At 36.3% G+C, this 25,775-nt stretch overlaps 3 protein-coding genes across 6 annotated transcripts; 1 reads left to right on the top strand and 2 right to left on the bottom strand.

Annotated features, from left to right (window-relative positions):
* The first annotated feature begins 4,562 nt into the window (after positions 1-4,562).
* On the top strand, positions 4,563-11,907 carry LOC121250835. The gene is given in 6 exon segments (XM_041150067.1): positions 4,563-4,973; positions 5,097-5,693; positions 5,696-6,306; positions 6,849-7,184; positions 7,717-7,808; positions 10,760-11,907. Coding segments are annotated over 5 exon segments (2,232 nt in total). The 5' UTR covers positions 4,563-4,973; positions 5,097-5,368; the 3' UTR covers positions 11,628-11,907.
* A 3,134-nt stretch (positions 11,908-15,041) lies between these two features.
* On the bottom strand, positions 15,042-16,869 carry LOC121250845. Its single transcript, XM_041150078.1, has 3 exons — positions 16,370-16,869; positions 16,034-16,287; positions 15,042-15,670 (listed from the first exon to the last, which is right to left on the bottom strand). Exons 1-3 carry the CDS (start codon positions 16,514-16,516, stop codon positions 15,280-15,282), a joined length of 792 nt encoding a protein of 263 aa, XP_041006012.1. The 5' UTR covers positions 16,517-16,869; the 3' UTR covers positions 15,042-15,279.
* Positions 16,870-17,779: 910 nt separating this feature from the next.
* Positions 17,780-23,028, bottom strand: LOC121250810 (protein FAR1-RELATED SEQUENCE 11-like). 4 transcript variants are annotated; one of them, XM_041150035.1, is made up of 7 exons: positions 22,812-23,028; positions 22,446-22,707; positions 22,291-22,366; positions 20,954-21,961; positions 19,902-20,345; positions 18,308-19,810; positions 17,780-18,272 (listed from the first exon to the last, which is right to left on the bottom strand). In XM_041150035.1, exons 2-6 carry the CDS (start codon positions 22,475-22,477, stop codon positions 18,953-18,955), a joined length of 2,418 nt encoding a protein of 805 aa, XP_041005969.1. In that variant the 5' UTR covers positions 22,478-22,707; positions 22,812-23,028; the 3' UTR covers positions 17,780-18,272; positions 18,308-18,952. The 4 variants fall into 4 exon arrangements, with proteins under 4 accessions (XP_041005969.1, XP_041005986.1, XP_041005992.1 ...); XM_041150052.1 differs by lacking the exon at positions 22,291-22,366 and having other exon boundaries at positions 22,812-23,027; XM_041150058.1 differs by lacking the exons at positions 22,291-22,366; positions 22,446-22,707 and having other exon boundaries at positions 20,954-21,940; positions 22,812-23,027.
* Between the last annotated feature and the right edge of the window lie 2,747 nt (positions 23,029-25,775).

The raw sequence follows: 25,775 nt of genomic DNA, 5'->3' as shown, positions 1-25,775 counted from the left end.
ATGCATATACATATACGTATCTCGAGCTCATTTAAGCTTAATACTAATTAATTAGGGACAAATTATTGGATCATTGTCAATTAAAAATTATTGGAGTATTTTTAAGTATAGAACTTTTTCAATAGACTGCTCTGCTTAGTACTAAGTGTGATTAGGAAGCTAAGCTTCTTGCTTTATCTTTCATTAACTTTGGTAAAAGAAAATCATTACAGTGCTTTAATCATATCTCTAATATCTTAGAGAATACTTTTATCCTCTGTTTTAAGTAGTGCTGGAGCAATCTTCCCTGTCAAGACTCTACTATGATTAGGTAATAAGTCCCTGACTCATGTGTCGGCAAAGCCTGTGATGGTGGGTGATCATTGTAACAGAGGAAACTTCTTTTTCTTACCCTTTTAAAATAATTTTTTATTTTTTATTTTTTTAATAGCCATAGGAGAATCCCACTTATAATGAATGAAATTTATTGAAAAAGTACTGATGTAATGATTGAAAAATTTGATTCATCATTTTCATACTACTCATCATACGTAAGGATTAATAGATAATATTAGATAAACACAATATATATATATATATAGTGCCCGAGCTCTGTATATCCATTTTAAAAAAATATAAAATTCATCGTTAAAAAAGAAAAATAATATTTATAATAATAGAGTATACAAGCACAACATATTTTTTTTAAAAAATAAAAATAAAATGCTAGATATAGTTATAGATTGTACGAACGTCACGTATTCTTTATAAAAAAAAGTGAAGTCTACTATTAAAAAATGAGTAGTAACCTATCCTATCACTACCTATTTACTACCCAAGTATATTTCAAGTTTTTTTATTTTTTTATTATTTTCTTTTTAAGTATTTATTTAACATCATTAATTACCAAGAAAAAATTAAAAAATTATATATAATTTTACTAAAACTCACTTCCTTAATCATTATGTAAAATAAAAAATTAAAAAAAATTAAATACAAATTGGGTAGTAAATGAGTAGTAGTAGGGTAGTAACCCTATCATTATTCTTAAAAAATTAATTGTTTCACATGAGTTCTATATTTACTCACTTGTTTTCAAAAGGAGTACATGTTGCTTGCGCACCCTACGACTACAAATAGCATTTCTCGTTTCAAAATGAGTGCATAACACTTACACAATTCACAACTATATTTAGCATTACTTTTTTTCACACATATACATATACACATATACATATACATACACATATATATATATATATATATATTTATAGAATGAAAGAATGATATATAACATAAATTATTTCAATATGTTTTGAAATCCCCCACCGCCCATTTTCTGAATTAAAGCCAAAAAAAATATGCTGGAAACCAGTAGGGTAGTCTTTGCTTGCCCGCGTTGTTCATGTTGATGTTAATGCAGTGACCGAGTAAGTTAGGTAGATAAGCCTGCAACCATCTAAGGAAGGGAAGTGAATTGAGAATAGGAAAGCTGAATAATTACTACCTTTCTTTCTTCAATATATTGCTTGAGTTTTTTACTCCTTTCCATGGGCCCTTCTTTCACTCAACATGCTAAACTATACTATATATACTTCCAAAAGTGCTAATTAAACTGTTTTATTGAATAATTATTATATAATTTTGAACTACCGATACGTCGTATTCTTGTTATATACTAAAATTAATATTTATATAAATAATTCTAAGTATATAATATGTTATAATAGGATGAAAATACCAAATTAAGTATATTTTGAGAATATTTAATAATTTTTTCCCTTGTTACTTTTCAAGAAGTTGCATATGATGACCTATTTTCTGAAACGTTTTAGCCAAACTCAATTACATACGAATGGTAAAGCAAACCGACGTGTAATTCCTTTTCCGTTCAAGTTGTAAAATAGAATTTTACGTGTCTATCTCTTTCATTAACATTCAGAATTGGGAAGTAAGATAATGATCTTATGTTTCTACTTGGGATATTCAAAAATTCAACAAATTTTATCACAATATTTCTTGAGTAATGTTACAAAGAGTCGTGGAGTGAGTAAGCACTGTACAGTCATTTTGAAAAATATAAAATTTATTACTAAAAAATTAATTTTTTTACTGTAGATCTTATATTTATTTATTTTTTCAAAATAATTACACGAGACTTGAAATAATTACACGACACTTAAGAGTGATTTAGATTCAGAAATGAGTTGAAATGGATTGAGATGATTTGTAAATAATAGAATAAAAATTGAATTATTTATTATATTTTATGTAAGAATTTGAGAAAACTATTTTAAGATTTGAAAAAATAAAATTATTTATTAAATTTTATATAAAAATTTAAAAAAAATTATAATAATAAAATAAGATAAATTAAAATAAATTAAAATGAATTTTAAATGCAAACAACGAAGCCTTACACACCCACAACCGCCACTGTCCTTTCTCAGATTTCTTTTCATATTGGGTTATGAGTGATGTGTTCCTAACAATAAATACTCTTTGGCAAGTATTTGAAGCAAAATCAATACTTTTCCAATTAAGCACCTGAATCTACATTTGGCGACTAATTAAAGCGAAAAGCAGAGAGCATAATGAGTTAGTAACAAATTCCAGACAACCAAGCAGTACAGTGTCAGTGTAGCATTTATTATCTGTATGTATAGGCAATATGGATTAAAGGGTTTATATTTATAAAATACAATATTCCTACTGAATGAAAGCTATTTGCGTATCATATTATATATATATATAGCTAACACTTTTATCTAACTCAACGCTATACATTAAACAGCTGTTTTTGATCACCCATTAAAAAAAACTGGCTATTATAATATCTAAATCATGGCTTCTTGTCATTTGGAATTGGCAAATCTAGCTGGTGGTGGGCCAGAGTGTTATGAAATTTGGATATAATTCTATAAAACTAGCTATTGGAAAATAAATTTTAAAAAAGTGTTGTGAAATTTAAAAATAATATAAAAATTAGCGGTGCTACTGACACTTCCTAGATGGGGCCGCTAGCTCCACCCCTACTCCCCCTCGCATGGGATGGAGGGTGGGAGAGTTGGGCCCTCGGTGCTCGGCTCCACCCTCCGTGGGCAATTGCCTCAGTCCTCATGTCAGGGGGCGGATTGGCCGCCAAGGCTATTCGCATGCTAGGGGGTGGATTGGCTCCCAAGGTCGTCCGCCCGCCTCGCCCGAAACCCCCCACCACCCAAACTATCGTCAACAGCCAACTAAAAAAATAATCCAAAACAAAAATTAAGTACAAAGAGAGAGGGAGAGCAAGAGATACCTAGTGCTGGAATGTCAAGGTGACAACAAGAGGGGAAGAGCAAGAGACCGCAACAGACGACAACTAGCAAATGGCGAAACAAGGGAAAAGAGAGTTGAGATTGACTGAGACAGAGACCACGAGAGAGTGTTTAACTTTTAAACTAAACTTAATATAAACCGACGTTTATTTTATTAAAAAATTAGTTATATATATATATATATATATATACACATATACTAGGTTGAGTGACGGGGAAATCTCGAACCCCATCCTCTAGTGGCCAGATGTGTGCGGGCATTTGCCCACACATCCCCTGTTTGCGAACGGGGCACCCTAATAAGAGTTAGCAATTTCTTACACAACTCATGAATTTGATAAAATACCCTCACATGAAATCTAAGATTATGATTAAACGTTCATATCGATTTTAATAATCAAGTCAATTTCCACAATCATTTAGGTTATTCAATCTAATTGGATTCGAGTGCTTTTTGTTTTTTCATTTCATGTTAATGTTGACTGGAATCTCAAATATCAACTAAAAACTTGAAAAAGTTAAGTAATATTATTGTGTACAATTTAGATAGGTAGGCTGATTGGGTCCACAAGCGTTGCCTATCACATGTTAGTAAGAAACATAGAAACAAAATTAATAAAAATAGAGGAAGCAACCACTTCTATTATCTTGGGGATATCATATGACACCCATCTTTATCACAGGTAGCCGACACGCCATGTACCTTGTTCCTGCCTCTCCCAATCCATTTGCATTACAAATACACTCATTTCACTTATTAGGTATACACATAAATTTTATATATAAAGAATTAATTTGAGAGATGAGTTGAAATAAGTTAAATAAAATATTATTAGAATATTATTTTTTAATAATATTATTATTATTTTGTAATTTGAAAAAATTTAATTAATTATTATATTTTGTATGAGAATTTAAAAAATTATAAAAATGAGATGAGTTGATGTAAATTTTTAATCCACGTATCTTGATGTGATACGTTATATTATAAAATTAATTTTATTATAAAATAAATTTAATAGTTTATATAAAACTACTTCAGTATATAAATTTAATTTTGTAAATTTTCTTTTTATCAAAATGTCAGCTCTCTGCTGAATTAATATCCAGCACCCAACTTTTTTCTGAGTTTTTATAAAACTTTTGCCTGCCAAGATTCTCCGTCCAGTTCCAACCAGAATTTCCGAGATAAATTTGGCTTTCGCTGAAGTGTCGTCAGCTTCAAATTTCTGTATGCTTCCCACCATTTTTAAGTTCAATGTGTGAATATGTTTGTGTGTCTACATGTGTGTGTCGCAATCTGAACTCATATCATACCCTCGGACTCTGACATCTCCTTGTCTTTATTTTTTTTCTTCTCACTAACTTACAAGAAGCAGACATCAATGATTCTCCCCCGCATCTTTTTCTGTTTCCTACAAATTTTCAGCACCATCCCCATATCCAGTACAAACACTTTTACTCGAGACTTCTGCCCTTATTTTGTTCCGGGAAAGTGCCTTTTACCGTTCTGGATTTTTTCAATCTTTTGGCTCTCTAGCCTACGCTACAAAACCCTGCCAAAACAAAGAAATTTCGGATATGTTTGTGGATTAAAACTGTAGAGATTTAGCACTGCCAAGTGCCAATTCTTGGAACCCAGTTTTTTACTCTTCTGGGCTGGGTCCTATGATTAAGGTATTGTTTTGATAACTCTACCAGGTTGGTGTCTTTTTTTCTTTTTGTTTATTCTTTATTTTTTGGTACTGGAAGCTCAGACCTTACAAATCTGCATCTCAAAACGGTGCGAGATCTTTTCAGATTTGGTGTTCTACGATAAATCCCATTTTTCGTAACGGAACTTCATGTGGGTCTAAAGCATAATCCCGGTTTGCCTTCTCTGCAAGACATCAAAGTCCATACATTTGATACCTTTTCTCGAAATGGGGATTGAGGAAAACGTGTTGTGAGAAAATATTGAAGATGTCAAGATTATAAAAGTTTCTGCAAGATATTCGTGTTCACATCTAAAGTCTTCGAGATTTCTACATCTGGGCTTTCAGTGTAATGCAAACTGAAGGCCCCAAACAAACATGGCCAATCTTGTTCCTGGTGTCCTCCTCAAGCTTCTGCAGCACATGAACACAGACATAAAGGTTGCTGGAGAGCACAGGTCATCACTTTTGCAAGTTGTGAGCATTGTTCCAGCGCTTGCCGGCGGTGAGTTATTCCCAAACCAAGGCTTCTATCTCAAGGTCTCTGATTCCTCTCATGCCACCTATGTATCTCTCCCTGATGAACATGATGATCTGATTCTTAGTGATAAGATCCAATTGGGTCAGTTTATTCATATTGAGCGCCTCGAAGCAGCCTCACCGGTCCCGATTCTGCGTGGGGTTAGGCCCGTCCCAGGGCGCCACCCTGTGTGGGAAGCCCTGAAGATATTGTTGCTACACACGCATTGGGATTTCTGAATAATAATTCTTCTTCAGGCTTGAAATCTGGGGAGAAAGTGAAATCACCTAAGAAAGTTTCAGGGAATAATCATGTTTGGGAAAAGGAAAAAGTTAAAGAGGAACAGCAATTGGATAAGAAAATGAGATCTTTTACTAGATCGAACTCACAACCATCGAAACCGGCTTTGAGTTTGGATGTAAAGAAGGAGTCTTTGGGGAGACTGAAATCGTTAAATTCAGGGTCTATTCCTTCTTCTCCGACGAGCTGTTATTCGTTGCCGTCTTCTTTTGAGAAGTTTGCTAATGGGGTCAAGCAGCAGGCAGAAATTAAGGGGGGAAGGAAGGCGGCAGCCAAGTTGGGAGTGTTAGAGAAGGTGAATGCTGTTTGCACTAGTCCCCTTCCCTCAGGGAAGAAGATAGCCATGGGAAATCCAATTAAAAGTTTTGTTCAAGGGATTGAGCTGGGGGCCAAGGCTCTGAGGAAGAGCTGGGAAGGCAATATGGAGGTGAAGAGTAGAGAGAGTTCAAAATTAAGGGCCACCAAACATGATCTGACGCCTGAAGTACGGAGTTCTGTAAGTTCTATCATTCTTTACTTAATATTTTTTTATAGAATAGTTGCTTGATTAATGTACTCATCATTTCAAATGCTTTGGCAAATAAAGCAAGCGGTTAGAAACAAAAAGTAGCAAGCAAGGAATTCATGCTCCTATTTGTCACTGAAATGAGACTTTCTCAACCAAAAGATGCCCTGCATAATCGGGCTTGCTATAGTTTTCTTCTGTTGGCTCTTTCACGTCATCTCATCTTCAGTGAGGGTATTTTCAAATTTTGATGCGTGCAGTTCAATCAAATATCATCCCACTGTGCATTTCTCATCTGAAAAACCCGAAGTATTTATTTATTATCCTCATTTAATCTCGTTTATTTTGGCTCTGAAAATCCCAAGGATTGCATATTTACCCTTATCTTTCATGTTGAGATATGGGTTGTGGGAAATTCTTTCTTGCATTTCTCCGATTGTTTTACTTCCTTTTCTTTTCTTTTCTTTGCCTCCTTTTGCACTCCTTCAGGTCAAACAACTATAATTATCATCTAATCAAAATGTATTTGCCAGACTCCTAGAGTAAGTACGTCACCAAGGATAACTACATCATCAAGATTAAGCACATCAAGTGACAGGTTGCCATCCAAAGAGGAGAACGTGGTCCAATCATCTAAGGGGGAAGTTAAGGTTCAATTGTCTGCAAAGAGAGTTTCTGCATATGGAACTTGGGGCGATGAAGAAAAGCCAAGTAAGCAAACAACTTCTGCTGGAAAGAAATCATCCAGAGAAGTTTCTAGTAATGGACTTCCTGGAAACTTGGTGAAGGTTTCCCTAAATAGTAGAAGATTGACAGATGGAAATGTGTCATGGACTTCACTCCCTTCATCTCTTGCAAAGCTTGGAAAGGTATAAACTCCATGACATATTGTTTGTAGATATCTCGAACTTCAACAAGAGGAAAAGAAAAGGTTGCCTTTGAGTGTTTGCATTTGCTGGCACATGGATTAGATTTTTCACAGGATAATACACTTTAGCCCCTCCCAAATTACTACTCTTTGCTATATGACCACCAAAGTTATCACGTAATCCTCCAATTTTAAAAGTATGTTGCCATTGACCCCCTCTTTTAATATCTAAACATTAAGATGGACAAAATAGGTGACATAAGATCTTAATGGCTGGATCTCAAAGGAGGAGGCTAAGTGCGAAAGGAGTGATACTCTGAAGGATAAAGTGACAAATTTAGTAGTTTGGTCGACAAGTTACAAAAGAGTGGTAATTTGAGGGATAAAGTGTAATTTTCCCAATTTTGATTCACCCCGTAGTCTGAATTTCATATGCATAGGTACCTACTTAAATGATACCCATATTGGAAGATAAGCTCTATGACTTTGCAATTTCTTTTTCTTATTCTGTTCTTCCACATTTATTATGACAGGAAGTTATGAAGCACAGAGATGCTGCACAGCTGGCAGCAATAGAAGCTATTCAAGAGGCTTCTGCTGCAGAGACCTTACTTAAATGTCTAAGGTATACTTACTCAAATGGAAAAAAAAAGTATTTAGAAAATAAGTACGGGTGGTGAAACTAGAAATATCTTTGTTATGCTGGATAGTTGTAATGAATCATTGCTTATGATTTCTTGTAATTATTCTCAATCTATCCCTTGGTCAATACCTTTACCATCATATTCTAGATTGAACATTACTGATATTGCACTGGAGGGCATGATTATGTCAACTTTATATCCGGAATATGCAGCGGTGGTGATTATTGATACATATGCTATTATGTACACTGTGAAAGATGTGTTGGCTCTGCTTGATTAAAGCGCTCAAGTGTTCTGGCATAGAAAAACATAGATGTAAAAGTGAAACTGAGCAGAGAAACTGGTGGTTCTGGCGGGCTGTGTATAGTCCTACAGTAGCATTATGTTTGAATATATCCAATGGCGGACTGATTACAATCTGCTAGAGTAAAAGTTTCATCCACCAACCTACAGAAGCTAAGCTCCAAATTGAGTTTCTAGCAACCCAAACTTGAGCAATTTGGGACGACTTAGTTAGACTTGCAAATAGTTGAGGATGATAATGACATTTTGCAGCTATGGTAGCATTATCTTTTAATAAGCTTTCTTAGACTATATTTAAGACAATAATGTAAACTGGAATGGTATGGCAAGGAATTGAGTAAGTGTTTGGAGTTTGTTGATCTCTAGCAAATTGGATTCTAGACTCTAACGCAGACCTGCCTTTCTCCCACTGTGGCAAGGACCACAAATTGTGATTATGGAGGCCTTGTTCATGAGTTATTCCGAAGGAGTGAGGTTTTCTCGGATATGACCTGATTGGATACAAATCTTTGATCTTGAGTAAATATCATTTTACAGGAGGGTTTCTTTTATAGGTATGGTGCTCTTGGTTATAATATATTGTCTAGGCTAGGTCTCTTTTAGGCGCTGCATTGTAATGCATCATCCATCAATGTGCTTACTTCACAAGTTAATCCCTTCATCCTGTTATATTATTTTAGTTTAAGGAATCTAGGGAACGGAGAAGCCTGAATTAGGAGAGATGCTTTAAAATCTGAAGTTCTTTGGATCACTGTATCTAAATGACTTAGGCCTTGTTTAGTTACAAAGATGAGATGAGAAATTTGTGAATAGAAGTGAGATAATTTGTGAATAGTAGTGAAATGTTTTGAGTTAAGATGCTTTATGGGTTTTGCGAACGGAGAGAAAAAAAAAGTTGAATAAAAAAAATTATAAAGTTAAAAGAGGGTTAAAATATAATTTTTTAATATTATTTTTGTTTTGGGATTTGAAAAAGTTAATTGTTTGGAAGTTTGGGAAAGTTGTAATGACTAGGTAATGATTAGATGGAAAAGTTGAAAAGTTGAAAATTTGAAATTGAAAAATGTTTGTGTTTGAATGGTGTTTGGATGTTGAGATGAGATGGGATGGAATGGGATGGGATGGGATGGGATGGTTTGAAAGGTTTGTGAAACCAAACTAGGCCTGACTTTTGACCTTGATTCCAGTTAAGAGCAGTATGTCATATAAACAAATGTTGCAAAAAAAAGAAAAAGAAAAAAGAAGATCATGTCCGGTATGAGTGACAATACAAGATAGAAGGAGAATGATTTGAGTTCAGGTGAGGTAAATCTACCTCGGTTGAGGAAAGATTGGACAGGGTGATCAATGGCTTGATCATGCGCAATGAAACTAAGTGCTGTACCACTACAGAGTCATTCATAACAATGAATGGTGGTACAAGGGGTAAAGAATGCAAGTCAAGATGAGGAAAAGGTTAATTACCTATGACAAAATCATGGATAGCTGCTACATATGGAGTTGGTGCAAATACACAATTGTATTTGTGAGAATTGGGTGATAGGGCTTTTTCTTATATGGTGATGACTAGACTGGGTTATGAAAGAACTTGGATTATCATCTGATGGTGACAATTAATGATGTGTTATGTTAGTAAGGGAAAAATGATTAAATTGACAATCATGTTTATTGATGCTTTTCTGGGGCTAAAATGCAACACAGGCTTTCCATTGCAGCCGTGGAAAGCATAAAATCCCTAGTATTATGAGGAGTTACATTTAAAAGAAGTGATGACTTGGTTTGAGGCATATCTGACTTCACCTACCCTGGCGTTTCCTCCCCATAGCAGGAGCAAAGGTAGAGCCATGCTCTGGAAACTTCAATAAGTTTAGGAATCCAGAAAGTATGTTTGCAATGTATTTGCCTATTTATTTTTTTTTTTTTTTTCTGAAAAAAGGTATATAATTAAGAAGGGAGAACCTTCAGAATCCCATAAGATAGTGTAAGGGCTTAAGTGAGGGTCGGATTAGCTCCCTCAAACTGATTGGTCTTACCTCTGAGTGTAGAGTAGAAGCTGAGGAGCCCATTCAAAGAATTGTATTTGAAATTAAACTACGTTGGTCATCATGTTGCTGTTATCATCTCGGTATATGGAAGTGATTGACTTGATTTGTAGGACACCCTGTGCAAGACATCTCAGCTCTTAGATTTTAGAGAAAAATACAAATATGAAACATTGTATGATCAGTATTTATCATCATCTCCCTCATTTTCGACAGCAGAATCTACAGTAAGAACAACAATTCCTTGCATGAGAAAGAGCCCCTATTACTCAAATTAATATAGGGATTTTTTTATAATTTTGGAGCTTTGTCAGTTTTGGGATACTGCACAACCTTGATCTGTAGAAAAATATGGGTTTTCTTCTCTTGATGATAATGTTGGTTGTGAGACACTGATCATTTAGGCAAAATTAATTGGTCATGCTTTAGCTTGTAGCTGAAGTTCAACCCTACAGATCCATCGCCTTTATAGTAATTTTTTGGGAGGGGTATATTTTTATGTTTAGATTTTTAATTACAGTCTAATATTTGTAATCTGCTATATATTTCTGCTGAGATAATGCTTGTGTGAATTTTCATTTTTGCAGCATGTATTCTGAGTTAAGCACCTCTTCAAAGGAAGATAACCCTCAGCCAGCAGTTGAACAGTTCTTGACTCTTCGTGCAAGCTTGAATAATGCTCGCATGGTGGCTGATTCTCTATCAAAATTTATTCCAAGCGCTACCTCCCCAGATCAATCAGAAAGCCTATCAGAAGAAGCATTAAAGGCCATGCATGACAGGCGAAAACATGCAGCTTTATGGGTCCAAGCTGCATTGGCAACTAATCTGTCACATTTTTCTGTTTTCAGTAAAGGACCTTCCTTGAATCAAGTTCCAGCTCCAACTCCCACTCAAAGCCAGAAGACCCTTCCAGTAAACCAACCAATATTAGTCCTAGAAAACTCTACCAAGAATGCCTCAGCAAAAATTCAAGGTAAAACCCGCCAAATGGTAGGTTCTAAGCTTTCACAAGGAACTCCTCGCCGGCTAGGGGATGTGTCATCCATCAGTCCGAAGCCACAGGTCCAACCACCGCCAGAGTGGATTAGAGGAAATGGGCTTGACGAGGCAGTTGACTTGGCTGAAATGTTGCAACTGCAGTCCCAGGATTGGTTTTTGGAATTCGTGGAGAAGTTCTTGGATGCTGATGTGGACGCCTCAGCCTTGTCAGATAATGGTCAAATTGCAGGGATGCTGACTCAGCTCAAGAGTGTGAATGACTGGCTGGACGGAATTGGATCAAGCAAGGATGAAGGAGAAGCACTGCATATTTCAGCAGAGACGGTTGACAGGTTAAGGAAGAAGATATACGAGTATCTCCTTACACATGTAGAATCAGCTGCTGCTGCACTTGGTGGTGGCTCACAATTGTCACCTCAGTTCCAAACAACAGAAACAAAAGCTAGAAGGTGACTTAATTTTTAATTTTGTATATTGCACACAAAAAATGTGGTGTTTGCAATTCACTGTGGTTCTACCCCACTGCACTTGTGCACATTAATTGCCAAGCGGCCCCACTAGTTCAGTATATTTATTCGTGTATATATCCTACTTGGGTTTGGGGTATAGGAGGAGTAATTATATCTTGACAGGAAAAGCATTTGATGAGAAGAGCATGGATTTTTGTATCAGTTTTTTCGTTTGTTGGATTTTGTTAAATGAAACAATACAGATGGAAGCAAATTGGAAAGTGGAGAATGTCTTCTTCTTTTTTTTCTTTTTCTGGTTACTTTTAGCCTTATTGTCTATGTAGAACAAAGTTGTTTTCTTAACATTAGGTTCCAGTGTAAGGAGAGAGAACCTTGGGGAAAGAGAGAGAGTGGAACATTGCTATCTTTCCATGAACTTGAACACTTCAGTCTATCATCTTGTAAGGTGAGAAATAATATAAATCATTAAAGCAGAGTTGTTTTCTCTTTTATTTGTTGGATGGATTTGTTCTCTATTGGCATTGTTGTTAAATTTAGCAATCCGCAAGGAGAATGCAGTAGGGATGGATTTGCACCAAGTTTCTTCTTCAAGTGTTGGGATATTGTGGAAGAGCATATTTTGGAGGCAGGCCACTGAATTCTCTAGTGGTGTCAATCTTCCTCCTTTCTATTCCTTGTCATTCATTGTAACAATACCCAAAAAAGAGGGCTCGAATAGCTTCTCTAAGTTCAGACTACTCTGCCTTTGCTCAGTAGTTTACAAGATTTTTCCCAAGTATTAGTGCTACTGCTATACTGGTTCCCATTCTTCCAAGAATGATTTCCAAAGAGCGAGGGAGCAGCTTTCCTTAAGGGAGAAGCATCCCTGATAACATCTCTTTAGCACAAGACATGCTACAAAGCCTCAATATGATAGATTTATTTATAAAAAAAAAACCTCAAAATGATAGATTAGAATTAATGGGGACTATCTAGTGAATGTTCTAAGGCCTTCAAAATTTCATATTAATGGGTATAGCTAATTTTTATTAGTGTTGCCTCTTTTCCATTTTATATCTGATCGAGGATTCTTCAAACTTACTAAGCTATTAAACGAGGAGACCTATTGTCACCTTATCTTTTCATAATTGCCGAAGAATTGTTATGCAAAATGTTCTTATGCTAATGATTTCATAATTTTTCTTCATTGATATCAAATGGGAAAGGCACATACTCACCCGACATTTGCTGCTTAGGATTCTTATCCATCTATTATTTATGACAAACATGACTAGAAATGTTAGGGTTAATTCTAAAATCAGTACCTAAGTTTTTATGTTTTTACAATTGGAGACCTCAGTTTTCAATCTTTGTAAAATTGATGCTTCAACTTTAAAAAAATTGTAATTAGGTACCTCCGACAATTTTCTGTTTAAAAGTTCATGGAAGGCCACGCGTCAATCTTTGATTGGTTGACATGTGGCATTGTTATCCATGTCAACCAATCGAAAACTTACACTTAGCGTGAAGTCACATGTTAATCATGCCATTAATTTTCTAGCGACAAATTAACGGATATTCTTCATTACGAATTTCTTGAAATTCATGTATCAATTTTCAAATTGTAATTCTACAATTAATCCAAAATACATTCGGTACTTGTCCAAGCCTATGGTAGATTTTTCCTTGGAGTGAGTCAGTGACAAGGAAGAAATATGCAAGCCAAGCCAGCTGAGGAAGAAGGTTTGGGTGTTGGGGATAATAGAAGAGGTGGACAGGAAAGGCGGTGGTGCCTATGAAGTTTGCGTGGAAGTTTTTCTTTGAAGAGTAATGCTATATACAATTATGGAATACGTAAGTGCCTTTCAGTCGCTTTGAAAAAGAGTGAAGTCTACTATTAAAAAATTAAATTCTTTTTATGTGGGTCCCATATTTTTTTCAATTTTTTTAAAGTGCTTGCACAACGCTTGCGCATTTACGACTGAAACTATCATTTCTCTTTCTAGTAAGTCTTCAATATTAATACCATTTAGTAAATAAGTCACTAATAGTATGTACTTACGTGAAAATTGGATAAGTATTTATAGAAGAAAAATGATATTTACAGTTTTAGGATGTGTAAATCTCGCGCGCTACATTTGAAAAAAGTAAATAAATTCAAGATTCACATGAAAAAATTAATTTTTTAACGGTGTACCTTATATTTGTTTTTTTCAAAATGATTACGCGAAATTTCTACACCTTAAAACTATATTACTTCTTAAAGAAATATCGAAAAAAAATAAAATATTTAAAAGACGATGGGATGACTCCAGAAAATTAATTTTAGTAGAAGTCCAAGCTAATCAAAATGTCCACGTTCATAAACTTATGGGCACTTGTTGGATGATCATGAAAACATAGAAGGGAAATTAAATGGGGTAATTCCAGATGGCATTGACAATTCTCACAAATGGGGTAATTTGCCTGGTTTGGTTTGGTAGATGAGATTGATCTCATATCATATAATCATTATAATTTTTTCAAAATTTTACACAAAATATAATAAATAATTCAATTTTTTAAATCTCAAAATAAAAATTATATTTTAATAATATTTTATTCAATTTTTAACTTTTATGTCATTTTATCTGTATAACTGAACGAGACAATTCCAATTTCCATCTACGTTTGGCTATTATGGAGTTGGTATGTCTTTGACATGTTAACTACTGGTCCACATATTGATGTTGTAAGCCATATTATCAGTTTTGAAAATCTCACAGGATGATTCTCTTGAAGAAGCAGAGGAAATGACTAATGAGGACCAAATGAGCTGATCTCACAGGATGATATTCTTTAATGCGTGTTATTTTCTCAACATTATTATTATTATTTATTGTGAGATTGTTTAAAAAAAAAAAAAGAAACACAAAAGACTATAAAAAAGATATTTTTTAAAAAATATAAATAAAAGACCTCTAAAAAAGCTTATAGACAATGACCAATAGATGACTGAAAACTGAACATCTAGTTACAATCTGAGTAGTCCAGATTGTTAAGATATAAAATATATAATAAAATTTATATTTTCCTATTAGCTTAAGTTTTTAGGATAAATAATGATTTTCCATGGTATCGAAGTAGAGATTTTGAGTTCGAATCCTGACTCTATACTATTCCATTTAATTAAATATCTACGTGTTGGACTGTCTATTGAGGGGGAGTCTGGCCCACATGAGGGAAGTGTTAAGATATAAAATAAATAATAAAATCTATCTCTTCCCATTAACTTAATTTAAATTTTTGAAACAAGTAGTGATTTCACACGAATATCCGAATTTCAATCTTAGCCATAGTCCGATATTTACCCCAGTATAGCTAATTGAAACCGAGTGGGTATCTGAATATAGCTAATTGAAAACTAGCGGCTTTACAACTTGTTTTTTCACCTTTTAAATTAATTGTTCATTGCAAAATAACAATATATTCACATGCATCTCGATGTGTTTCTCTTGAAAGCTTGTACAAGGTTAAAATGCAAAAAATAAATGAATGATAATTTCATGAAAATGAACAACATACAGCTTCTCCATTTTACTTGCGTAGAATGGAGACGTAACTTGTGCCTTCAGCTTAGCTAGAGTCGCAAACAATCTATCCTTGGCTGGCTTGCGTCACACTGCATTTGAGTTCTTGCTCAATGCTTGTGGAAATACAAACAATGGTGGCTGAGTATGATTCTCTGCGGTGATGGGGTTCTCTCTTGCCATGGTTGCCATGTGATGTACTGGGGGCGACCTTGGTGGAGACTCATAGAGGATGGATCTCTCTACTATTTCACGCCGCACGCTCTCCATCTCTTGAGATACTCTTTCTGCACGCAGTGCTGTCAAGTATAAACCAGCAGCGAGGAAGACTGTAGTTAAGGAGAACACTCCAGCTGCAGAGAACAAGCCTTCTCGAATGACGAGGCAACTTGGTTTTGGCCTGTTCCAATTCTTAAGATGGCCTGACTCTACGCTTAACCCGACTAATAACAAAATCTCTGCTACGGAAAAGCAGATCCTGCAAGAACCCAGAGAAAGTTGTGTTAATGGGATTTGATATTTTTCAAATCATGTTTTGACAGTTTATGCAATGGATTTCATTTATGGCTGGCTCTCTTTAATAGTTTCCCTATATTCTACAGTTGATATTCCAAATCCTAAACAACATTTCAGTAAATTCAGCAGATGTTAGAGAAGCTTTAAAAAGCTGGATTATAATATTTATGCTCAGAAAAGCTAGAAAAATTGCTCGACATTCTGCCACTTGGATGAATATGAAATGAAAATGCAGAAATGCGCATCAGTTGAAAAGTCAAGTTGGAAAAGCGAGAATGTTTTAACAAGGTAAAGCAAGATGAGGTGATCGAAAATGACTCGTTACCAAGTTGAAACAAAGAAAAATCCGGCTAGCCATGTTAGAGACTTGGCAGGAGCTGAGTCAGGGTCCCAAGCAATTAGAGCTGAAGGTGGCGATATTGCAACCGCAATCAACAGGTAGGTGTGTTCCACCACCATGGCAACAGCTAGTCCAACAAATGCAGCAGCAGCACAAAACAATGGTGTTTTCCCACTGCCACTATACACACATTCATATTTCCCTTCGTCTCCTTTATTACCGCTTCCCACCCAAGTGACCTGTAATAAAACCCAACAAAAGTATTAATTTCATGACATCAATAATGTCATGGTTGGCTATAATATTGGTCTGTCATTGTACCTCAGAACGCAAGGCTTCAGCTATGAGACAAAGAACAAAGCAAAATAGGCCACAGAGAATGATCAATACTATAAGGAACGCCCAGGTTTTGCTACCAAACTCGGTGCTCCTGCGGCTTGGTTCAAGGTCGGAATGTGTGATGGCCATTCTCTAAAAGTCCAAAAGAGCCACAGCTCATGCAGCCTCAAGAAGAAAGGCAACATGGGGTTTGAGCTTTTTAGTGACAAAAGATAGAGAATTGTAGAATTGCTTGAAAGAAAGGTTGCTTTAAGGCCAAAGATTCTCAGGTTCCGAGCTTTAATGTTAAGTATCCACACAAAGACGATTGCTGGTCCTAAACATAAAGCTTTAAAGGTATTGTGCTCGTTAAAGACAAGTCACCAAGTTTTGTTCGGTGGAATTATGTTGATCATGAATTGGATACACGCGTCTCATTTCTAAGGTCCTTTTTTGGGCTTGAAAGTGTTTGTCGGTATCCTGTTAAATAGGTTATGCACACAGCCATATATGCATATATGTAGTGGACTTCAGCTCAACCTGCTCAGCCTCAGGTATTGACCAATATGATGCTTTTAAAAGATAGAATCTATAAAAGATCGCACCATTGGCGCTACAAAAGATATTACTCAGATTAGTTCAAACCGCAGAAAATGAATTTAAAAACAGTACTGGAGACTGTGCAGCTTCAATCATTTACAAGTGTAAAGATTTCCACAAATCTAATAGGATGACGGTTCTGGCTTCTGTTCAGTTTCCTGTGCAAATAGGACACTGAGATGCCAACATGTGTTCCCAAGACAAAACACGTGGGCACATGTTCTCATCCAGCTGCATCCAATCTGCACAGGAAACTGAACAGAAGCCAGCCACACGAGTAAATAGCAATCTTGAGAACCAAGATGTAATAAAAGCTGCCCGGGTGTACCTTTGGTTGCCAAATAGACAAGACAGCGCAAACTTATTCCAAGAGTGAGAATTCTTCCTGCACCCCACAAAGGTGGCTCTTCTTCTCACCCCCACTTGTTTCTAAAATATTCCGTTAGTGGACACCAATATAAAGATTGCATATTTGCCATACAGCCTTTCATCTCAGAGTAGTTCCTTCCTCCATACTTCTTCAACTAGAAAAAAAAAAAAAAATGGCTTCTGAGAAGGCCAAGGCCAATGGCAGTGATCTTGATGCCAGCACCAGCAACAACCAAGCGACTACAATAGATAAAAAGCCTGACACAAAAGGCACGGCCAACTCCAATTTGGGGAAAGCAGTGGCGCAGAGAGCACTATATGGGTCGCACAATCGTCGGGCTGGGGGCAGAAAAGTTACAAATACCGGTGCCAGATTGCTGCCTAGCAGGCTAAGCAAGGTTTCTTTGGGTGAAGATTCAGCTGAGTAGAGGGGTAGTAGTGTTGCACCATTTTGATTATAAAAAAAAAAAAAAAAAAAAAGTGTCTTGGAGTCCAAGACCACAAAATGCAAAAGTGTCATCCTTATAATGTTGTGATGTAGAAAGTGATGTAGTGTGGGAATTTTACATGTATATAATAATAAACCAGGTATACCGTCAATATAGATATATTTTTATCAACTTGATCTGAGAAACAACAGGCAGAAAACCATATTCGATCGCTCAAAGCCTCAAATGCAGCGTGAAATTTGAAAGGTTTCAGAAAGGAACTGCAAATTATATGCTTCCCATTGTCATTGACTATCGTAAGTTGATATCATTTCAATCGAGTTCCCCTAAGTTCTGACATGGACAAAAATAAAAACCCAGTAGTTAAAAGATTTGGTCAGTTGCATAGTATTGATATTTCGCAATCCCATTTTTCAAGGCCTAAGAAAAAAAGGCGACCTCTATCCCATTCACCAGAACCAGACCAAATGTGCTTACCATTTAAAAACCTCACAAGGAATTGAGAATCAGAAGCAAAGAGCACCTCACAAGGAATTGAGAATCAGAAGCAAAAAACATGGGATGCCAAAGCTGTGAAGTAGTTAATGATGGTCAAACAAGAGACTAGACATACATTAAATCAAATTTATGCCAAATCTAAGCAAATTGACACATCTGCAATCATTTGAAGATATACACAGGATTTAAATCTTCTCATACGTTCTGAACCAGCAGATTCTTGGTTCCTAAATTCCAAGCAAAGCAAGGTTAAGGTGCAATAGTGCACAACAGGGCATAAGCTAAACAGAGATCAAAGGGAACTAGCGAGAGAATAAGTATACAGTAAACTTTAATATGGTAAGATCTATTATAGGTAAAAGCCTAAAACAGATGATTTTAAGGGGGTTCACTTTATGTATGAACTCAACATGTTACCAGTGTGTCATTTTTTCTTGCCTGTGAAATTCACCATATCAGGAATGTCAAGTTAAACCTTAACTTGAAGGTTTATCAATGTAATTACAATGTGGTGCAGATCTTTAGTAGGATGTAACAAAATTTTTTGTATCAGCGAATCTTGAATGGAGAAAAAGAGAGAGGAAAAAAGCACCTTGCAAAGAGGTAATGGACACCAAGATAGGCGACACTATTTTTTCTACATCTAATAAATACCGTTTGCAGTGATGCATTACAAGTACCCTAGTGCATCTCCATGCAAATCATCATCTCCCATTATTGAACAAGCTGATCCATCATGTCCAAAATGCCCACAGCAAGAACAGTGCCTTCGTTTTCTGGTAATCTCAGTTCCATCTTTTGGCCTTCTCTCTTTAATCTTTCCTAAAGTGATCGAATCATGAGGATGACCGATCGTAAAACTCCGAACAATTCCATCAGCATCTTCCACCTCTGGTAGGATCAATGAATCAGATGGACAATTATAGGAAATCTCATTCATACCATGTGTCGACCTAGAAAGTTCTTTAACACGTGATAATGCTATGGCAATTTGCTCACAGGCAACATCAAGTCGTTCCTCCATTTCAATTGATTCTGTTATGAGTGTTGAAGCCATGGACTCTAATAACTGAATTTTCTCAGAATGCTCTCTTGTAGTTGCAGTCTGGAAGGGGTTGGTAGAAGAGGAACTGACAACTCGCCAACGGGTGGGTAGATATTGATCTGGAATGTGAAAACAGTTATTAGTTGACAGGACACGTAGAACATGTCTGCATAGGATGCCTGAAAATTCAAACTGATGGCAGCTACAGCTGATGTGCCCTTGACAAGGAGCCCAAATCACTTTGCACCCTCCATCCATCTGAGTATGGTGTCTGACCTGGAAACAACCTTCATCAATTGGAAGAGAGGCATACTGCGGTGCCAACACAAGCTCGTCTTGGAGTTTACCAAAGGCGTAGGGAGTAAGAAGACTGGCAGCATGGGATTCAATTGGTGAACCTGTTTTGAGGATCATTTTCTGCAGTCTCCATTGCATCTTTTGCTTTGCTCCAACCCGGTCATTAAAATCAACGACTTCAGCTACCTGAGGAAATAAATAGTGATTGCAAAACAGGTTGACCAATTACACATATAAAATAAATAAAGAGGTTGGAAATGAAATAAAGGGCACATACTTGCTCTACAAAACGGTCCAGCTGAGACTGCGCACTCAAAACCCGTTGGATGAAAGCATTAATCGACTCTGACTGACATGTACTCATTATTCCCGCAAAGAAGTACCGTCGCAAGAATGATATAACCCAAACTGTCCGTAATGCATACAAACTGGCAATGTGCTTATTTGCATTGAGTCCATACTTATTCACCATTTCCCTCCACCCCAGTTCAAAATCTTCCACCGATTCCAGGTTATAGAGCCGATAAAACTCAGCTTTCCAATCATCATAACGTAATCCAAGCAGTACTGAAAACCAATCTGAAAACTTCGCGACGATGTGCCAAATGCAAAAGGCATGTTTGGTTTCAGGCATTTCAATAGAAATAGCCTCTTTTAGCCACATGTTATGGTCAGTTAATATTGTCTGTGGAGCCTTTCTTTTCATGAAGCCCAAAAATGTCTGTATAGAGCAATCATATAACATAAATGAACTTTTATGCTCACCAAGAACTTCAGAAAGATAGCATAACAGAAATCTGGTTAAATTATTTATGGTGATGAATCACGTGCTATTTTATGATACTTCACATGCAGCATAGTCATATATCAGCAAAACACTGTATTAGACACTCTTAAGACAAAAACAAGCATAAATAAATCTTATGACTTCTATGGTGTTCTTATGGGCGGGGGTCATTGATTTAATGGACTATATGTCCATGATTTTCTACTTTCAGTTCTAAACCCTAGTTAGGTACTTCTCATGTATACTTCCTATGTACTTGGGCTATGCTTCATTTTCTTACGAATAAAATTCTTGATTGCCTAAAAAAAATGACTTCTATTGTGTATTTTGCATCCCATTCAAAATTCCGCACTAAATTGGAAGATCAGTTCAACACGATTTGGAAGATTAAGGCCAAGCTCATTAAATGTTTATTTCACAGCCCATTCAAAAGTTAGCAGTTCATGTCCGATGCAAATACTGAAGGCTCACAAGTAAAGTGGGTAATAGAGCCAAAAAAGATGATGATTCTGCAGTTCTTCATATGCCCACAAGCTTCTTACCTTCAGTGCCCAGGAAAAGGACTGCATATTTTCATCCTGTAGAAGCACACAACCAAAAAGGCATGTCATTCCATGGTTGTCCACTCCAAGCCAAATGCCTAACAGCATATCATAGGCATCCAGGCGGTGGGTTGTATCAAAAACCATCGCATCTCCAAATGCTTCATACAACTGAACTGAGGAAGCATAAGTCCATGCAATATGTTCCAGCCTGTTATGCCTGTCTATTTTGAAGTCATACTTGAAGTTAGGATTTTCATCTTTTAGTTTCTTACACATTGCAATAAGATCAATAGAATCACTATCCTTATCAACATTTCTAAAAGACTGTAAAAGATTTCTGACGTCTATTTCTGTAAATGGAAGACATCCCAACTTAACGCCTTTCTCTAGCTCCAATAATCTCAACATTTGTCGTACTGACATTCCAGCTTTTGCAAACATGCAAATCCGAATCTTGTCATCTGGAGATATGGTACAGTAGGCAGGAAGGAGACGTACTTCTTGGGGTTTCAGAAGTTCGTGGTTGTGGATGTTGCTAAATCCTGTAACACGCCACTCAGGGACTTCAAAATCTGCCCGCTTAACAATACGCATATATGCTTGACAACCACATCGTGATGATTTACGATTTCTCTGCATCTTTCCGTCTTCAGATGGTTTCATCTGTGGATATCCACCACGATGGCAAGCAAAATCCCTTCTCGTAACTCCCCGACCAACCCCATCCTTGCCTCGAGTACGATGGCGTCTAATCGAAAAGCCACATTGTTTTGCAAAACTGCAATAAAATTCATAAGCGGCTTCTTGGGAAATGAATCTCTGCCCTATAAATGGAACAAGGTTCACAGATGTTTGTCGCGATAAAATTGTGTTGTCAGGTGTTCCCTCTATGGTGCCGATATCATCTTGAGATAAATCTGTGCCATTTTCAGAAGATTCCATAACTACGCTTGTTCCTTCTGACATTATTTCCTTGATAGATGGCTGAAATGGAAAAAAAAGAACCTGGAGCAAGAATTTAACAGCTTAACAAAAAAGGCAACTCAAGAATACAATGTGCAAAGAAAAACACGCCTCAGGGGAATGCAACCTAAATATTTAATATTTGTGCTCTGAATCTAAATATTTGATATTTGTGCTCTGAATCACATAGGCAATGCAAAAGAACTAAATATTCTTTAGTATCAGAACTAAAACAGCCATGCTCTTTAGAATTAATTTTGACCAAATATTCTAGTTTCCACCTACTTTGATGGCAGCAAAGAACTGAGGAAGGCATGGTTGTTTCAAATTTAGAACCATCATCATTTATGGGTGTTCGGATAGCTCATTACCCAGATGGGACGTTGCGAGTGTAATGTCTTTACTTTCAAAAGGACAGCAAAACCCCAACAGAATGAACATAAACTCCTGCTATAGGAAAAGATTGCTTTGAAAAACATATGTCCCAGAATAACAACCTAACCAATCACGTCAAACGTTGACATACCTAGAGGAGGCAAAATGCCCCAGTTGAAACATAAAACATAAATAAAGCTCCAAACTAAACGCAGTGAACTTTACTTGAAAACTAAATTTCCCAATGTAGCCGTGATCTCCAACCCATCGGAATCCCCTGAAACTCACAGATCTCGTATGGATCTCTCAAAAGTAGATAAAACCCACAAAACACCTCATCGCACAAACTTAATCCATCCATTTCCAACGGTCGAAAAGACCGATATAAGATCTCGAATCCCTCCAAGTTTTACCTTGGGAAAATCCCACAAAAAATAAACAATCGCAAATATGAAAACTGAGCTACATTTCCAAGTAAATTCATTTAAAACATACTTTTAAAAATAAATTTACATACCTGGAGCTCGATCTGAGAACCTGAAATGTGTATTTAACGGTCAAAAAAAGGGCCAGAGAATCAAAGAAAGAGAACGAAACTGTGGAACTGGCGGGGAGGAGTAACGCGCATCCTGGGGAGAACGATAACCACTTTCAGGGGTTAAAAGCTATCATACGCCGTCCGGATGCACGAGGTTATCGAGTGCCCACTTAGATTGTGAGCCGTTGGATCACAATGGAGCTAGGATTTTGTTATGGAATAAATCTTAGTATCAGCCTATTGTGCGCATCAGCCAACACACACATGACATGTAGATTGGGTTCACTAACCACTAGACCAGTTTTCTTGATTTTAGCTGAGCATTCGACAAATTTGAATCGCACCCCCTACCAATTCGATTTTCCCCATTTCAAAACGCACCCCCAAAATCGAACCCTCCCGAAACTCCTCTACTTCATTCCTCCTCCCGACCTCACACTTCGTCTTTTTTTTTATCTCCTCCCTTGAAGCCAAGCAACCACCGACCCAGCCCTCCCCACCTTGACCTCAACCCTTGTCCCTAAGTCCACCAACCTGAAGCCCTAAGTCCATTTGATGTGAAGGGGACGCCCTACTCAGTCCAAATCGAGCCCGCCCTTAGTCCACTGATGTCCCTCAATCCACCGATGCGAAGTCCTCAAATTTGAGGGAGGGTAAATAATCTGTAATTTTAGGGTTTGAGTCATAGATTTTTTTTCTTTTGTTTACTCCATTATTTTTTCTCTCTGCATTTGCTAGATGTTGATTGTTTGTTATCTGGTACATAAAGGGAGTGAATTTTGAGTTGGCAGTTACATGATTGTATTGTTTTTGTTTTCAGTTTTTATTTTCTTGACTTTACTGTTTTACTTTATCAGCTACTGGAAACGTTAATTACCTCAAGATTTTTTTTCAAATATTGTTCGGAACTAATGTCTTGTAGTGTAAGAATATATATAAATCTTAACCAATGTAAAGAAAAAAATGATTAATTAGATCCATCATCATTTGGTTATTCCTGACTTATGGTGGTTGGGGGCTGATTGTGAGAATGAATTAGGAAGAAAGGTGGGTTGAGAACCTTGAAGGTTTTGTTGGAGAATATTGGCTATAGTTTTATTCATTTATTATTCTTATTATCCGATTAAGAAGTAGAAATGAATGCCTTCAAAACTAAGGTCCTGATTTCTGATATCAAACCTAATACATTAAAACTACTTGAGTTTGTGATCTTGCATAGAACTTAGGAAGGAGGAAAACAACCTTATGGTTTTACTGTTGATCCTTGGATCAAATGGCATTTCCTCCACCCACTTGACCAATGGTTGGAGGGTAGGATTGTAGGTTCAATCATATCCATGAGTTGAATTTGCCGATAAAAAAATCTTAGCATCAGTCTATGATAGGTCATGGACACAGGTGAACTAATTTGCATGTTCTTTGGGGGAACCAAATAGGTGGACATGGTTGCCGCAAGTTGTGTTGAGGCCTGTTGTTTTTAATTGGAGTCAGGTGGTGTACTAGTTGTAATGAAGATAAAAAAAAATAAAGTATGAACAATTCAACTCTAGCCTTTCTAACCAATCATTTTTGGGTAAGTCTGCCTAACCAATCTTTAATTGGTTTCTATTTTGAAGCTATTGGCATCTTATTAGTGACGATTTTGACAATTTAATCTGTGGCAACTTGGGCAATCATTAACCCGTCGGCTTGCTCAGGCTGATAAGAAGACTGTTGCTCGTCGATACTTTTCTGCAGAATTAGAGCTGAAAAAGACAGTGAGATTCAGGATGCCATTTGTACCAACAAAATACTACAAGCCATCCCTTTAACATTGGGTTGTATCTATTGTAATTTTTCTAGTTGGTTTAGATCAAATATGTAAATAGTTGGGAGCATGGTGTAAAAATCAAATATTTAATTTTTCTGGTTGGTTCAGATCAACAAATGAAAGCATCATGTCAAATTCACATTAACATTTCTATTGAAAAAGCCTTTGGTCTTGATATGAGTTTTTGCCTGAATTTAGCTTGCACATGATATTATTACTTTTCCATCCAAATAAAATGGTTCTTGTTTAGCTAAAAAATCAACAAGCATAACTGTATGCATTCCTCTTGTTCATCAGGCCATTCAAGTCATCATGCCAAAATGGAAATGGATGCCACAATCAGTAGTTTAAAAAACAAAATCCAACAAAAGAAAGAAGAAAAGAACTTGTAAAAGTAAAACAAAATCATGGCTATCGATGAGCAATATTTTCATGCTACAATTGTCACAATTCAGCCCAGCTGTATTCATACTTTTAAGATGAAATGTTCTGAGTATAATTTGGAGATCTTGACTCTTAAGATACAACATTCTTCAAACTAAAAAGGGCAAATTTACAACCACAATTTGATAAAAACTACAAATTTCAACATTCTCAAGCTTCAAATTACAAATTACACTCTCTACAAACTACTCCACAACCACATTTGGGAGTGCTGCCTTAACAATTACATTACAATTCCTACAGTGCTACCTTACACTCGAGATGGCTGATAACTGGAAGGATCTTCAAGTCAAAGCAACACTTGAGCAAAAGACTTGTAAGTAAATGTAATGGTTGGAGACTCCCGATTTGATTTTGGCGAAGCATGTCTTGCATCTCAATTCCGCCCAGCTTCTTCGTTTCTACTCCCTTATGATTACTCTGGCGAAGCATGTCTTGCATCTACATCCTGAAATCTTCCCATCTTAAAAAAAAAAAAAAAAATCAAGGATGATAGGTAAAAAAATATTCTTTGATGATGATGGATGGCTATAATATGTTTTCAAATTGACTTTTCAATGCTTTTAGCTTTCATTTTTCACTTGAAGAAGCTTGGAATTGATTAAATAAGCCTTAAAAAAAATGTCTTTTAAGGATTACTAGTAATTGCTGACAAGCAATTCTATTAGTCAAATGGTAAATAAAAAAGT

The sequence above is a fragment of the Juglans microcarpa x Juglans regia genome, chromosome 1D, assembly GCF_004785595.1.
Source record: "Juglans microcarpa x Juglans regia isolate MS1-56 chromosome 1D, Jm3101_v1.0, whole genome shotgun sequence".
Lineage (NCBI taxonomy): Eukaryota > Viridiplantae > Streptophyta > Magnoliopsida > Fagales > Juglandaceae > Juglans > Juglans microcarpa x Juglans regia.
This window is presented reverse-complemented; position numbering and strand designations above follow the sequence as displayed.